Source organism: Chelmon rostratus, chromosome 3 (assembly GCF_017976325.1).
Source record: "Chelmon rostratus isolate fCheRos1 chromosome 3, fCheRos1.pri, whole genome shotgun sequence".
NCBI lineage: Eukaryota > Metazoa > Chordata > Actinopteri > Chaetodontiformes > Chaetodontidae > Chelmon > Chelmon rostratus.
The window spans coordinates 15,254,030-15,271,305 of record NC_055660.1 but is presented as its reverse complement, the minus strand read 5'-3'; the positions used below and the strand labels follow the sequence as shown (position 1 = coordinate 15,271,305).

Genomic DNA, 17,276 nt, shown 5'->3' with positions numbered 1-17,276 from the left:
AGGCAAAGCCATTGAGGAGATAACAAAGGCGAATTGTGAAATTATTATTGTCAGACTTCTGTCACTCTTTACAGACTGATTTCCTTGTTCAGTCTTGGGCATGTTCACTTTCAGTTCTACCTCTAAATAAAGTGGTTCTCTCAATTAGTTTCATACTTGATTAATTGACATTATTTTCTTAAAACTGCAGTACAATTTACTTTGATACAAAACAGCAGCAAGAACGTTGCAAACATTTTGGAATTTTTCCTCGATAAATGACTTGATTATAAACCTGCTGACACGGTTCTGTCGACTGTAGGGCTACAACTAATCATTATTTTCATCATGGATTATCATGCTAATTATGTTCCAGATTAATCAATTACTCGTTTTGTTTGTAAAATGTCAGAGAATGGTCAAAATTGCCCTTCACAATTTTCCTAGAGCAAAATTGATCTTCAAATGATTTGTTTTGTGCGACCAACAGTCCAAAACACAAGGATATTCACTTTATTATCATACAAGACAAAGAGAAGCAGAAAAGCCTCAGATTTGAGAAGCTGGAGCCAGAGGATGTTTTGCAGTTTTGCTTGAAAAATGGCTCAAAGGATTTATTATCAAAGTAGTTGCTTATTATTTTTTTGTCGATTGGCTTCCTGAGTAGTAGCTTGTTTGCAACCAGTCTTGCTGTCTGTTGGACGTTGCAATACTAAATTTCATCACATGTCCTCAGTGTTGTCAAAATTGATAGACAGGATGGGTAAAACTACAAAAACACATCCTCAAGTTGTAGTAAACCAAGGTTTTCCTTTAAAGGAGCACTGATGCTGTCGCAGTCAATGAGAGGATGGAGATAGAAACAGACTTGCTTGGTATATGTGCACTGAATGCATGTCTGTCCTATATCCACTCCTGCTTGTTCTGCTTGTTTGCTGAAGCAGTAGATTAATTTGTTTTTGTTTACATGTAGCCCTCCCAAACTCATCCCATATGCATCCCAGCTCATTAGCTGCTAGCGCTAAAAGAGGACATAATATTATCATATTAGCGTGTTGGCTAAGCACCCATTCCACGTGTGTGATGTGCAGTATCTACATGTTTGTATCACACCCCCAAAATAAACAGGTGCCGCTCTTATTCCAGAGGCCAACTGAACGTTTTGTAGCACATATTATCGCTCATGTGACTCATCATCTACAGTGTTTGTCTATCTGGGACACTTAGGACACACACACATTCACACACACACACACACACTTCACCTCTGGACAGTCACTGGTGCTGTCTCCCCTGCTCCCTCCTGGCCTCTCGCTTCTCCATAACCCTGAGTGAAAGGGCCAGGGAGGAAGTCAAATGGTTGATGTGTGAATGTCAATAAACTGATGTCTCTCACTCTCCCCCCTCTTGCCCTTGCAATTCCCCCCTTTGCTTGTATAATGGCACCTGCGTTCCTTTTTCCACTTTCCCCTCCACCTTCCTCAAGAGAGAAAGGGAGAGGCACTGCAAGACGCGTGAGGGATGGGAGTGCGTTTGCAGAAAGGGTGGTTTACAGTGGGAGCAAGAGAAAGAGAAAATAAAGAGACAGACGGGAGTGTGAGATGTGTGTGTTTGATAGCACCTGTATTCGCTTTTCCGCCTCCCTTGTTCCCAGCGGACGCCTGTCACCATGGACTCACTGGACTGTTTTATCGCTCTCCCATGGCTCTCCCCTTCTTCTCCCCCTCTCTCCACCGGCTCGCTTTTCTCTCGGCTCCTTTATCTCTCTCAGGCTCTTCTAAAGATGTGTGTGCCTGCGTGTGTGTGGTGTGCATGTCTGAAAATGAGGAGGTGAATTCTTAAGAGCATAAAGGAATGCAAGCCGGAGACAAAATAAGTATTGTTTCGCGGAGCACATTTCATCTATGCGAGCCAACTCTTCTCCGTTTGGTAATATTTTTGGATTCAAAGCTGTTCTGCATGGCTGGATGTGACCCAGCAGACATTATCTGATAAAACTCTAATTTCTTCTCAATCCCTCAAGCACAAGTTTTCCAACTCAAAGATAAGACTGTTGCTTAAAAAAAAAAAAATGGAAAAGGGGAAAAAAAAAAGAACAACCAGGTTTGGGGGTGTAGACACATGGTGATTACAATCAGCTAATTCGCTTGATTTTCAGAACATCTGTGATGGATTTTCTATCAAAGCATCCTTTTCTAAAGGGAGTTTTGGGGACGAAAAAGGTGGTAATGAGCGTTAAAAAGGGTGGCCTGCGAGTCTGTAAAATGTCCTTTTTTATTTAACAGCTTCTGTGTTTTTTGCCTTTGTTATTTCTGCATGGGAATGCCACATTTGCATCGCTAACATTTTTTGTTGTCATGATTTATCAACATGATAAATGAAAAGCCACTGCATTCTCGCTGTTGCATCCCACTGACTGCTGTCTCCAGTAGTTATGGTGTAGCGATGTGATATGTACTCTGAATGGATTTGCATTAATTCTCACATTAGCATCGTTGACTGAAAGTGATAAAAGTGTTAGAATTGGCTTCCTCCATGTGACCTCTGTGTTTCTACTGCTGCCCCAGGCTATGGTGGAGACTGTGAATAATTTGCTGCAGCCACGAGCCCAGGCGGCGTGGAAGGAGCTGTCCACCAGCGAGCAGCTGCACTCGGCCACTCTGCTCCTGGACACCGTGGAGACCGGGGCTTTTATGTTGGCTGACAACCTCCTCAAGACTGACACTGTGCAGGAGACTACTGACAACATCCGTGAGTACATTTTTGGTTCCTTCGCCACCCTCCAGACTCAGTTGGCCCCTGCAACTGTCACAGAGCCTGTTGAGATGCCCTGAAGCAAGGCACTTAACCTCCATTTGCTGTGCTGAAGCTACACAGCGGCCAGGTTGTGTGGCTCGGCTGTAACAAAAGCATTTGTACTTCTTGTTGACTTGAGTCCAATATAAAAGAGGGAAGACTTTCTAGAATGTGTCTTTATTTGGCAGAAATGTAGTTCTTAGATTTCACTGGGGTTTTTTTTCTCCTTTTGCAGATCTTATAACAACGTAAACCAGCTCAGGCTGCTAAAGATCTAAGAATATGATGTAATATCCTAGTAAGAGGCAGCGCTGACAGCAGGCATTACTGAACACGTCGCCTCAGATCTATGTTTTATAATACAAACGAGAAACAAAGTATACTATCTAACTTCAAAGTTCGTCAAAAAATAACATCATCCTTCATGCAATCACACACACGCACGCACGCGCATCCTGTACATGTGAAAGGACATGAGTAGACGTGAATGGAAGTAGGTCCGAATGATGCTGTTGAAATAAAACACATGCAAAATGAGTTTATAGTTTGTTCACGTGAATCAAAGCTGCAAGGTGACCTAAACAGCACCGTGACTGGCTGCTCTGCATGATAAATACATTACAGTAATAAAATAATGAAATGGTACAAGAATATGAAAAACTGAAGCATAGTTGACATTAAATTTGTTCGACAGGTAGCCAATGACACCTGAGTAAAAATCTTGTATGTTAAATGATGATATTATACTGTAAAAATTCATGGAGTTTTGTGGAAGAAGATGGGTTTGTTGATGTTGCACTGCAGTTTCATGTGGGTGCCGCTGGTTTTTATGTAAAACACATTTTTCTGACAGGACTCTAAAAAAAATCAGACTGACCCCTGAGTGTAAAGTATTCATTCACTTCTGTGTGTGCTACTTCACAAACAGCTTGGCTGGATTAAAAATCTGTGTACGCGAAGAAAAACAGAACATTAATCTGCTGCACCGTAATAAACGTGAAAGGGATGTCAAAGATAACCACGTTATTTTCACGTATCTCAGTCTAAAATCTAAATTGAACGGTGGAAAACAGAATTAGCTCAGTTTTATTATCCGTGATGCGACAACGTTCTAAACGGTTTATTTTGCACAGCGGGATGCGTGCAGCTTGTAGAAAATGGCGGTGAGCAAAAGGCTCTAAAGAACAACTGAAATGACTGTTCATATGATAAAGAGCTGCAAGGGCAAATGGAATGAATGCAATAACTTAACCATGTGAATTTCAGGGAATTTACCGAGTAATTTGGCAACACATTTACTGATACACAGCCTCTAGCCTCTTCTTTGTCTCTGACTGGACTCAACACAATAGCTACTGTTACAATACTTAATTTGCAACCATACTTATTCATTAGTAGGTAATACGTGTGGCAAATTGCTAATTTGTGCTAAAACACTGTACCCTTTTTACCCTAAATAAACCCTAAAAAAAAGGAAATTCAAAACTCAAACTATAGCTGTGATGGACTATTTGAGCAAAGCTCGGCACTCTGCACACTCTGCATTCATAAAGCGATATGTAGAATAGACTGCATGTGTTTACAGCTGAAATGTGGAGCAGGCTTTCACACTGTAGCTGTCAAAAAGAGGTCACGATGAAGAGGTCCAGGTTGTTGTGTGAGAGGCTTTGAAGGGTCATATCCACAGAGACCCATCCTCATCGAACAAAATGCAGGGAAAAAAAAAAAAGAAAGAAAGAAAGAAACAGCCCTTGAGGCTTGTGAGGCAGGGATGAATTGTTTGCCAGAGACAATAATTTTTATTTATTTATTTATTTTCCATTTCCTTCCCTCCACTTGTAGGCGGAATTGACAAAGCAGAACAAAGCTAGTTATTGTGGCGTTGTGCACATCACTCTCCTCTCCTCTCTCTTTCTCCTCCTTCCGTCATCTCTTCTCATCGTCTCTCACCGATCCTCTTATCATTCGGCCGCGGAATAAGGCAGAGATACCTGAGAGCTAAAACCCTGCTCCCTTTTCATGCCTTTGGATGATGATACATGCGTGAGCCACAGTTTCATCTGCGCCGAGACCAGCAAGTTGCACTCACTTAGGTTTCCCTTGATTATCCCCCTGTTTGTTCCCCCTTTGATTTCAGAATCGCCGTTCTCCCAATTAATAGGATTCACTGGGCCTCTATGTTACTCAGTCAGATAGGAGAAGTCGAGGAGGAGGAGGAGGAGAGAGAAAACTGAGGATGAGGAGTGCATGCTTGAGGGTGATGGTCGTGGTGGAATGTCAAATGATGCTCTGAGGGTTTTTTTTGCTCGTTTCCACATCAGTAGGCAATGAAATCTCGGCTGTTTAAGTCACACGATGTGGTGATAAGTTTTTCTTATCGCAGGCAGACAGTGGAGACGGAGTCCTCAAAGTGGGTCCTCACAGCATGGCTTGTTCCCGCTTGGGTTAAAGTGCAAAAGTTCATCCCAGCAGCTGCCATCCTGCACACTTCCACCTTACATAATTTCATACTCGTATCTCCCCCGGTTCTATTCCTCCTGAACGCATCACATAAATATGGTTACATAAACAGTCATCGAGATGTAGGCTACCACATATCTGAAGAACTTAAAACAGGAAGTCATCTTTTTTTGTGGAAAATTTCATCTCCGCGTTCCTCTCCCTTTTTGTGCCGTTAATCTTCCCTCCCAGCTAATCCAGTGGGCAGATCCACCGTGATTATCTCTTCCCTTTATTCATAACCGGCCTGATACCGCCTCTCATCTCTCTTTTTCTTCTTCCATCCTCACTTCCCTCTCTCTCTCTCTCGCTCTCTCTCTCTCGCTCCGTCTCCTCCCTCTCTACTCTCCTCAGTGCACTTTTTAAGCCCCCCCCTCACCCTTTTTTTAAAAAGTCTTTCAGGGGAGAGTGAGCGACAGGAATAAATTATTTGAATGACGCATTTAAAGCAGCCACTGCAGCTACTTTAGGTGATATTATTGTGTTAGATTGTGTGTGTGTGTGTGTGTGTGTGTCTGTGTGTATGTGTGTGTCTGTGTGTATGTGTGTGTGTGAGTGACTATGCGGCACAGTATTAGGCAGATGAATAAATAGTGTTATTATTAGAACCAAAACAGTGATTTGAAGGGATAACACAGCGGTAACAGCGTGCGTGTGTGATAACGATAATGAACAAGTGTGTTTCTTAGGAGGAGGATTGTCATGACAAGGATGCTTTAATTAGATTAGACTCAGCGTGTTTTGATACCCCGCCGCTGTGTGTGGGTGTGGATGTGTGTGTACATATATATGTGCATCTGTATGTGTGTGTGTGTGTGTGTGTGTGTGTGTGTGTGTGTGTGTGTGTGTGTGTGTGTGTGTGTGTGTGTGTGCATAGCTTGAATGTTTGGCTTTGGCAAGTGAGGAAGACTTAACCAGTGTTTCTCTCGTTCTGCCAGTATTTGCATATCAGTGTCTGTGTTTATGTCTGTCTGCCTCACTCTGCCTCCATTTCCTCTCTCCCAGACCTCCCTTTGTGCCCTATCTTTTGTACTCTCTGAGAGAACATAGTCCTCTCTCCACCTATCGCCACTCTAGCCAACGAATCTTCTCGTTTCCCATCTCTCATCTGTTCTGCTCCTTTGACTACCCACTTTATTTTATCTTCTTTTTTTTTAACCTCTCTGCAGCACTTCTCCCTGACCTCCTCAACTTCCTTTCCTTTCACCCTCTTCTGCCACTCCTCCTCCTACTCCTCCCCCACTCTCATTTCCATCTTAGCACGTCCTTGTGTTGTTTATTTGATCAGGGAGCTGTTTTCACCATGAAAGCAGTGTCTAAATCACCAAATCACTCAGAAGCACAAGATAGCGATACACCAAAGGTATAATTAGTCCTTAATTAGAAACTTTATCTAATACATTACACAGCCGTAATCAGGAATGTGCTAACGAACCTGGATGGTGAAATTAGATTCCCACAATACAAGAGAGAGGCTGGATTATCTGCCTCGATGTGTTGGGCCAGTTGCCTGGAGACATTGTTGCCTTTTTTAGTATAAAAATCCACATTATTACACTTTGATGTGTGTCAGCTTTTTTTTCGCTTTCTTTGTCTTGCAGAAGATAGAAACCGCTTCAGGATTCGCGCCTGTGTTGTGCTGTGCAGCACTTACTGAGAAAACATGGCTATTACAAGAGGCTGCAAAACAAACCTGATGTAACGTGTTATGCTATGACTTGACATTAGCGTGTGTGTTTGCGTGGGTGTGTGTGTGCGCGCGTGTGTTGCAGAGCTGGAAGTGGCCAGGCTGAGCACGGATGGGAACCTGGCAGACTTGACATTCCCTCAGTCAGAACTACATGGAAACTCCATCCAGCTGTCAGCCAGCACTCTCAAACAGCACGGCAGAAACGGTAGAAGAGAAATCTCATATTCTCACTTCCTCTCACTCTCACTATGAGGTCCATGACCCTTCTCTCTTTCTCTCCAACTAACCTACTTTTTTTTTTGTTCTCACTCTTTCTCACATCTGCCAGTCTATTTCTGGTTTAAGCCAACAATTATCAAGTGCATCTCCTCCGTGTGCCTGTGTGTCCTCTTACAGGTGAGATTAGGATGGCCTTTGTCCTGTACAGGAACTTGGGTTCCTACCTGTCTACAGAGAATGCGAGCGTGAGACTGAGCAGCGAGGCGGTCTACCCTAATTACTCTGTTATCGTCAACTCCCCGGTCATCACAGCATCCATTAACAAGGAGAGCAATAAGGTTTACTTGTCTGAGCCCGTGGTCTTCACCGTCAAACACCTGCAGGTAAGAGAATTGCAAGGTGATGACTTCCTTTTGTAAACCATAGAAGAATAACTTGCCGTGAGATAATGGAACAGAAATAGAGGCTAAAAGGTTGGTGATATTCTACATTTGGAATGTGGATTAAGAATGTGGATTTTAATTTAGCATGATTCAATTTCATATACCGTTCTGGTGCTCGAAATACTTACTTGAGCATCAAATCTGTGTTTATCCGCAGCTGAAAATAGTTCCCAGCAAATGCACTTTTTACGTTGAGTAATGTTTGTTAAAACCTACAGTGCCCAGCTGTTTGAGGAAATTATTTAGCCTTTTTTTTTTTTTTTTTAAAGCAAGTCATATATGTGTCACAAAAATTTAGTTTTCATAAGGAACAATTGGGCCTGCGCCTGAGTGCCGCAGACAGAAATGCTCTTAGGGATTGTTGTTGACAGTAAGGAAAATTATTGGTCACAGTTATGTAAGAAGTTAATTAACACAGCTTTGAAAAGAAAATGTTGAAACGCTGTGTCATTTATCGTCATTGTCGCAAGATCTGAAGGTCTAGCAGCTGACTTGCAATTTGCTTATCAAGGCTTGCTTTGACGAGACAGGACTTGATTGACGTCGACTTGCTCCGAGCGACATAAGAACCGCTCCGGCACCACGGTGCCCCGCGCCGTTTGAATTGCGGTGCCGAATGCAACACTGTCTCGTTGTGTCGCTCATTCAGCGGGCAAATGCCGATCCAGTTGGTGATCCAGCTTGCTGGCAATTAAAAGATCCTTGCTGTCTCACTTGCTCATTTTGAGAGTAACTTTGCAAGCCCAACACACACAGCTCCATCAGTTTACTCAACACAAGCAGCTCCTACACTCCAGAATCTCACACAACAAGCACGGACACAGCATTGTCACCTCCTGCCACGGCTCTATGTTTATTTGTTGCTGCACTCTCGCATTCTGTCCCTTCTGTTTGTTGTTTTGTTGTGTGTATTTGACTCCCTCTCTGTGTGTCTTCATCTCCATCCCGTTCTCCACCGATTCCTCCCACCATTTTTCTCACTTTTTTTTTTTTTTTTTTTTTGGCTCTCCCACCGCTCCATGTTTCTGCCTCCCACCTCCCCATGACTAAGTATCTGTTCTCTGTCTTCCTGCTCCCCCCCTCCTCCTCTTTTTTGTCCCTCTCTCTCTCTCTCTCTCTCTTCCTTCCTCCTCCTCCCTTGCCCCAAGCATTCGGAAGAGAACTTCAATCCCAACTGTTCATTCTGGAGCTACTCCAAGCGCACCATGACGGGATACTGGTCTACACAGGACTGTCGTCTGCTGGCCACCAATCGCACACACACCAGCTGCTCCTGCACGCACCTCACCAGCTTTGCAGTGCTCATGGCCCACGTGGAGGTCAAGGTAGGCGTTTATTCTCCCATGCCTGCCAGGAGAGGGATGGGCAAGATCAAAGGGTTAGTTGTTCATCATTTGATTAGTAGTGGCTGGCAAGGCTGGTCAACAGATTCTAAAAAAGGGAAGGAAGGAAGAGAAGGAGACCACAACATCTGGAAAGTAGATTATAATTCTCCAGACTCTGCAGCACTGAGTAATCACACTTGGCAGGAGAAATTATACAATTGATTCGTCAAGCCAGATGATGACATTGGGTTGACAAAAAAAAAAAAGGTGCACTTCTGTGGTGTTCTGGATGACCAAAACAGATACATTTTAATTAGCATCAGAGACAAAAGCTGTGTGTCCTATTTTACTGTAAAAATGCTATTTGACTGATCAGAAAGTGTAAGTGGCTCATTTATTTTGATATCCATGAGCCACTGTGGGCGGTAGATAAAAACCTTATTGTCCCGTTGTGCGTGTGGGATAAGTACTTTTTTGTCTCCCTCTTTTGTTACGTTAAGACTAAGTTCCCTCTCGCAAATCGGATCTTGTAACTCCGGATATTGTGTGACACCCAGTCTCTCCCTCTGGGCCAGAGGATGTGTGTTACTTCTAAAGGGGTCATGGTCAGAGCTAGCTTGGCAGCCCTCTGTGACCACAGTGTGAGGGTTTGAGCAGTAGATCCATCACAGCAGTGCTATGTTCAACATTGCTCTGCCTGCCAGGTTGCAGGACACTGATGGATAGAGCCAGCACACCTGTGCAACACAGCGTAACGCTGTGGCCCTGAACGCTCAACGACACACAGCCTCACATCAGTCAGAAGACGGGCGGTGTGCGTCTGTTCCTGTAGTGTGTTTAATGTGACAAAAACACGACTCATGTATGTTTTTAGCAAACCGAGGCTAAATATAGTAGCTAAATATAGTAATGGCAATTAAATGATCCGCTCAAGCTTGTCTCTGTCTTCCCACAGAAAGCAGACAGCATGCACGACCTGCTCCTGGACGTCATCACATGGGTGGGGATCCTGTTGTCGCTGGTCTGCCTTCTCATCTGCATCTTCACCTTCTGCTTCTTCCGTGGGCTGCAGAGTGACCGCAACACCATCCACAAGAACCTCTGTATCAGCCTCTTCATCGCTGAGTCACTGTTCCTGGTTGGGATCAACAGGGCCGATCAGCCGGTAAGAAGGGTGGGATTTCCTCTGTGTGTGAGCGTGTGTGCAATATCCAGCGTGTGTGTTAAATAATGCTAATAAAACCAAATATTTTGCACACAGGCTACATTTCAAAATGTGGCTTTTTATTCATGCTGCGTTGGCACAGGCTTGGCATTACTGTCCACTGACCAATACCACTGATCATACTGCACTGTTGGCAGAGTAAATTGTGAAATGTTTACTAACTTGCTGTCAGTGGTTGACCACATTGCCGCTACACGAATAAGAAACAGCAGATTTGGTACATGCAGCGTTCCCGGAATAAATCGAAAACAGAAGTTTCTCTGGGTGGCTGTTAAACAAACCATATCTGCGTATTCAAACCAGACTTATTCAACTTTTTTCTCACACAGGGAAAATCCAGAAAAAACGGAGTTTACTGGCATTGTTTACACTGCAAATGCTCACTTTTCCATGACATCATTACTACACTGAGCACCACAGCCGTCCTCAGATTAATTGTTTGACAGTTTGCGGCTAATTCAGAATGGATTGCCAACCAAGGCAGAAAAGGAGACAAAAACACTGCTATAACATAAGGCTAGCAGCACAGTTTGGTTGTTTTATTTGTTGAAGGGCAAATTAACCTAAATATAAAAAATATGTAGAGTACAGAAAACCTAATTTGCCTGTTCTTTGGTCTGTTCCCAGTTGCAACAGAAATAATTTACAATGCACAACGTGCACATTGTGCAGGCTTGGTTTATTAGATAATGTTTGGAAGCTTTTCTATTAGCTCTGTTTTAGCTAAGCTGATGTTTATGCTATCCTTCAGCCTTCAGTTGCTTTTTCTTAGTCATTTCCCCCCTCAGCCTACAGTAGCTGCAGTCTATCTCATCCCTCACCAGGGAATCCCGTCGGTTGTGAGGAGGATGTTTGTAAAAAGATAAAACTTTCACAAATAAACCCATATGAGGCAGGATAGTGAATGTGAGTTCAACCTGCTTTTGGACAATCTTATTAGAGTGTTGTCAGGTAGTTTCACATGAGACACATCATTGCTAAAATGCAATGCAATGAATTACCTTGTATAAATCCAGACCTGTGTGATTAACAGAATTGTGGACTCATTTAAAGCGATACTCTGGATACTGATCATGAAAGTGCTGGCAAAGTGGTGTCACTTATTTTATCTATTTGTGTTTCTTATAAAAAAAGTTGTGTCTTTGTTTGTGACATAGATGCTGCCAATAAACGGAATAACATAACAATAATATGTTTATAGAAGTTTCACATGAATTCAATTGTTTGTGTAGAAACACTTGTTCATATTCAATTAGAGTTAATTTATACGGTACTGTGGTGTAAAAGGCTCATGAGCAGGGTCAGGCCAGGTCAGATAATACATCAACTTTGAGGTTTATTCTGCAATCAAAATCACTGTGTCAATCTGAATTGGCTTTATGTCACCAAATGTCAAGTGACATGAAATGATTCTTCAGAGTCGGCTATGCATAAAGCAAATAGTTCATGAATGCTCTACATCTCTGTGATCACAGCAGTTATTAGCGATGGCCAAACCTCTCAAGGCCCTCTGCCAGTATCAGTGATGCCCTCCTCAGAGTAGCAGGCTGATTGGTTGAAGGGAAATCTAGATGGCTGAAATGTTGTTAATTGTGCACAATAAAAGCACTGGGTTAAAATTGACCCAGTGCAGGGTCAATATAGCACCAACATAATACTGGGTTAATTTTACCCAGTGTCAATGGGTAGAAAACAGCCCAACAAAAGGATTGTTTTGATCCAGTAACCCAATAGTAATGTAAAAAAAACACCAACACTGTGTGAAAACACCCTATTTTTAACCCAGTGATTTAGTGTGTAATGCTAACAGTGCTGCTACCCTCTGTTGCTTGTGCAAATAGCGATAAAGTAATTCACTATTTTAAGACTAATTGGTAATTTTCTGTTTTTCAGTCCCGTTACCAAGACCTTACCAGATTGTGACTTTCTATTACAATTATTAGCCTACTCTACTGCTCACATAGACCTTGTGTAAAGAGTGCAGTTGGTTGAGCTTTGTTCCATGTAAAATACAATTTACACAAGCTAATAAATTTGACTGTTTTTGCTGGAAGTACATTCATTTATCAAATGTGCTGTCATCTTATGTGCTGTGTTTTTTTTTTACATGTGGAAAAGAGATCTGCATTTCAGTACAGTCCTTAAAAAAAAAAAAAAAAAAAGCTTCACTGCAGTGGTCCTGATGACACCCATAACAAATAGCCCTGCCCTCAGAGAGTGTGGAGGGTTTTTAAAATCATCGATTTCCCATTTGTGAAGCAGTTTTTACATATCAGTGAAGCACACCAATATCAAGCCCCATCCCTAATGATGTACAGTGCAGTCTTGGCTCGACCGTCAGGGTCCACATGGCCTGCATTGCAATCACAGCCCATGCTGTATAATCCATATGGTCCGCATTCAATACGCCAATCATGGATTAGGACTTTAAACCTCACTTGGATGCAAGCACTTCCACAAAAATCGTATGCATCAGATTCTGAGATGAGACGTCCTCCTTTAATTCCTCTGAGCAAGGTCACCCAAATATACTCAGCATATACTGTAGGAAAAAAAGATGTGCTCGAGCACCGTCATAGTCTTACTGTACTATGTGTGCACACAACGCAGTTTTGGACATAGTACAGGTCAAGGTAGCCTATGTTTTCTCTAGTTTCAGCTGTTTGAATCATTAGGAAGTGTGTGTCTGTGGGGGAGGAAGTGCTCAGGGCTCTATCCTTTATCTCCTCCATAGTATTCAAGAAGCCTTAGTGCAGCCTCAGGCCTTTGTGTCCCACTGAGTGTTCAATGAGACAACATTCTTATTGCAAATGAAGACACAAAACAATTTTTTTTTTAGACTGTGTTTCCACATTGAGGTCTGTGCGTTTCTCTTGGTCCCTGCGTGTTTGTGTGGGAGGGATCGTGTTTCTTTGCATGTAGGCCTGCCGCCGTATTTGTGCGCGCCGTTCTCCTGTTAATTACCGGTGACTATTTGTGACCTCCATTAACATCCTCAGCGTCATTTAGCTCGCAGCCGGTTAAGCCAGTAATTCCAGCAGGAAAACTAAATGACTTTGCATAAGCAGCCACTCTTTTCTTCTTCTTCTTCTTCGTCTTTTTTCTTTACCTGTGTGCCCGCGTGCACGTGTGTGTCTCCTTGTGTGTAAGCTACACTGTGTGATCATTAGAAATGGAAATGAGTGACTCCCTCGCCCCCTAAACTCATTGTCTCTCAGACATTAGGTAATTGTCTCTCGCTGCAGACCCCTCTGTTATAAAAGTCTGTTAGCTCTCCCATTCAGTGATTTAGGAGTGACTCTTTAGATTAGAACATTGCCATGAACGTGACGGGCCAGATTGCACTGCTCATTCTCCCCTCGCCTTCTTTTCTTAAGCACCCCTCTTCTCTTCCCATCCCATTGCCTAAATTGTTAATGCGGTTTTAGGTTTGATACCCCACTTTCTTTTTCCTGCTGCACATCCCTTGCCGCTCTGTTTTTCCCTTTTTTTTACATTCAGGAGACTCTCTCACAGGGTTTTCTAAGTATTTTATCATCCGTCCCTCTAACTCTTAGATCCCTTTCATCCGTCACTATTCGCCGGTTACTGACGTGATTTCAGATCTGTTCACTCACTTTCAGTGTTAATGTATGACCACTGGTGGGGACCGATGTTCTAGTTTTATTTTGATGTTTGATAATTGCCATTTCACAAGAAACTAAATGAAGAACATGTGCAGTATATTCATTATATCTTTAGCTTAAAACATCAACAGCAGTTCATTCTGTAGTGGCATAAAAACTGTAATTCTTTTATTCAGTGTCTAAACTGATGCTACTGCTGGCTTTTTCCAAGTTTTAAAAGGTGTCAAATTTTATGTGCGCTTCGACTCTTTTATACCAATGTGCTGAGTCATTTTTGCAGCAGTTCCACTCATTTTTGTGCATCCTTGGCATTGACAAAAATCATATTGTATTTTCAAGTGTTGCCAAGTCGCTCCCCTTCCTCATCTAACCCCCTCTCAGCTGCTTTTGAAAGTGCTTTGCTGCTTCTGTTTGAAATGTGGTCAATCGGCAGAGACTGCAGCACCAACTTGTCACTTATATTTTCTCATTTATCTTCTGAGATGACTTGGAGAATGTAGACATGGAGTAACATGTGAAGGAGCCTGGACTAATGTCTCTATTTTGAAGGATTCAGAGTCATTCTGTCGCCTGTAATTGCTGTTATAGTACACTATGATTGTGAGTTTCCTCTATTTATATTTGCTTTGTCCTCTCCTTCTCTGGTCAATTCCAGTATTGGCAGACCAATTTTTAATGCCTCACATTTCCTCCTTCATGTGAATATGATAAATGATTACTTTCTAAGTTTGACTCATACCCTCATTGCCTGTTGTGTTTGTGTCTTCTTTCCACTTTCTAGCTCAGTGTCCAGCAGATGAAATATTTTGTGAGCACTGTCGTGTGTAGCGTTACTGTATTTTTAAATCCTCTCCATCTTTTCTTTTCCACGCCAGATTGCCTGTGCAGTCTTCGCAGCCTTGCTCCATTTCTTCTTCTTGGCAGCCTTCACCTGGATGTTCCTGGAAGGGGTGCAGCTCTACATCATGCTGGTAGAGGTGTTCGAGAGCGAGCACTCCAGGACTAAGTACTTCTACCTGGCAGGATATGGAGTGCCTGCTGTCATTGTGGCCGTCTCCGCCGCAGTGGACTACAGGAGCTACGGCACCGACCGAGTGTAAGGACAGAGGGGTGGCGGAGAGAGCGTTGCACGAAGGAAGGATGGATGATGGGGTGAGGGAGGGAGTGCTGGAGTGCCTGCTGTCATTTTGGCTGCATCTGCCACAGTGGCCTCTACAAGCTGTGGCACTTCTGAAGCGTCAATACAGAGAGGTTGAGAGAGGCAAAGAAGGAAGAGGGGGAAGTATGGGGACAAGCAGGGGAGGATGCACCACAGAGCGCCTGCATGAGCACAGCAGCGACAATGTGTGAATATGGAAGGATTTAATGGGCAGGGCGGAAGGAGGGGGTGCACAGTGGAGCAGATTGAGGGAGAAAAGGAGTGGTTTAAGTGTGAGAGTGTGAGGATGGAGGGATGGAGTAGTCTGTCAGGGTGTGCACATGTCCATACTGGCTTGCACTTGTGTGTGCTAAAAAAGAAAAAAAGCTGGCTTCCCTGGAGGAAGTGCAGGATAGTGAGTGGGATGAGGACATACATTTTGAGCACAGGGTAACATGTTCATGCATGGGTGACTTGTCCAACCCGGGATACTGGGTGAATCTGAGAAAAGGCAGCCGGCATTCTCATTCATATGAAGTATATGCATAACAGGCCACCTACAAATACACCGGAGTGAACATAATAACATTTTCCCATGCGTGACCTGTCTCCTCCATTTATGGTGGGACCCTGAAAAGAACCTACATTTTATTCATACAGTGCACATGCATATGTGCATAGCATGTATATGGCACCCTATACATGGGACCTCTCCTCTATTCTGTGACTGTATGCAATCACAAGGACTAAAGAGGACATTAACAGTGGCTGTTGCATTTAAAAGCTTGTATTAGAAAACTATATCTTCTTTCAATTGCTTATAAATGAGCAGCTGTGTATAGAAAGTGAAAAATGACAGGACACTATAGGACTGTTAAATGATTCACCTGCTCAAATACTCATGTTCGCTGCTGCTCTTGGGGACTTTGGTAGTTCAGAGCTTGCAGCTTTCCACTAGCTACACGTCAGCTCGTAGAGGTCTGAAGGGTTGAATTTAGCAGTGTTTAACCGTCAAGTTGCACCAATCCTTATGCCACTTAGATCAATATTTCATTGTGGGATGATCATTAAAACATGAGAGTCTGAATGCCAAGCTCTGGATGAATATTCAGACTGCGTGCCATTAGCTAACAGAGTAGGAGACAATAGCTATGGTTTAACAGTAAAAATACAAAATGAAGATAAAGGGGAATAACATCGAGCCCATCACGCAAACCGCACTGCACTCAGTGAGGGTGCAGAAGCTTCACGTCTGCAAAAATAATATTTTGAGTCTGAAGTAATATTTCGCCCAAACATTCAGTGTTTCTGCTTTTAATGGCCTTATGCCTCATGGATTTGAAAAGACGCAGAGTAAAAGTATTTTAATTGCAAAGTACATTTCATTAAAAGCCAGAACTTAGTTATATGACTCATTTATCAGTCCAGCCTTGAAAATGGCACAGCTTATCATATCTGACACAACACACTGAGACCAAACCTCTGGAAATATCATCTGCCATCCCTGCTGTGTCACCTTGTCACATAACGCACTCCATTCTCTCCAGTAGTAGCCAGTGGCGCTGAGTCTCATTCACCTCCCATAATGAAGGTTGCTATGACTTAGCAAAGGAGCCCTAATGGTGGATACAGTGACAAAGGCAGGGACCCATAATGGAGGGCTCTCTAATGGTAGTGGAAATTGAAAGATTAATAATTCAAAAGCAGCTGGTCATGAATCAGTTGGCCATTTTTGCTCCAGCGGTTTTTCTCTGGCACCTTTTGCTGCAACCCGTTGGGTCTGACCTCAGTGGAGGGCACTCGGGGACTTTTTTTTTCTCCCCCCTCACCCTGCTTGCTGCAGTTGATGAATGAAGATGTTTGGGGGAATAGAATTTAGCATACAGCAGTATATCTTTTGCTCCCAATGCTAGGCTTGTGGTCAGAAATGAAGGCGTGTGTGTGGTTTTGTGTGTTCATGCATGTCTTCTGTCTCTGAATGTGTGGGTGCATGTATGTGTGTATATATTAGATATTTTTATGTGTGTGTGTGTGTGTGTGTGTCCCTCCTCTCTCCTTTAACCTCACCACAGCCATTCCCAGACTCCATAAATAGCCTGGTATGAGGGCTGCATCCATAACTCAGTATTCAGATGAACACAGTCATGTCATATATTTGTGACCGCAGGATGTGGCCGCGCCATATATCTGTGCCCTAAGGGGGAAGTAAAGGTTTATTTATCACAGGTGCTCATCCCTCGCTGTCTCCCCCTCTGTGTGTGATGTATGTTTGAGGTGTGCGCATAGTCTATTTCCTTCATCCTGCCACACTTTTCACACTGTTCTTCATCTCTTTC

The 17,276-nt window shown here is 43.1% G+C and overlaps 1 protein-coding gene across 1 annotated transcript in view; it reads left to right on the top strand.

The window, feature by feature from the left end:
* Positions 1–17,276, top strand: part of adgrl3.1 (adhesion G protein-coupled receptor L3.1) — a 106,856-nt gene that overhangs the window by 74,932 nt on the left and 14,648 nt on the right. The window contains exons 12-17 of the mRNA XM_041933991.1: positions 2,547–2,730; positions 7,047–7,169; positions 7,361–7,566; positions 8,775–8,951; positions 9,907–10,116; positions 14,678–14,898. Of these exons, the coding sequence (XP_041789925.1) occupies positions 2,547–2,730; positions 7,047–7,169; positions 7,361–7,566; positions 8,775–8,951; positions 9,907–10,116; positions 14,678–14,898 (1,121 nt within the window). The remainder of the gene's footprint in view (positions 1–2,546; positions 2,731–7,046; positions 7,170–7,360; positions 7,567–8,774; positions 8,952–9,906; positions 10,117–14,677; positions 14,899–17,276) is intronic.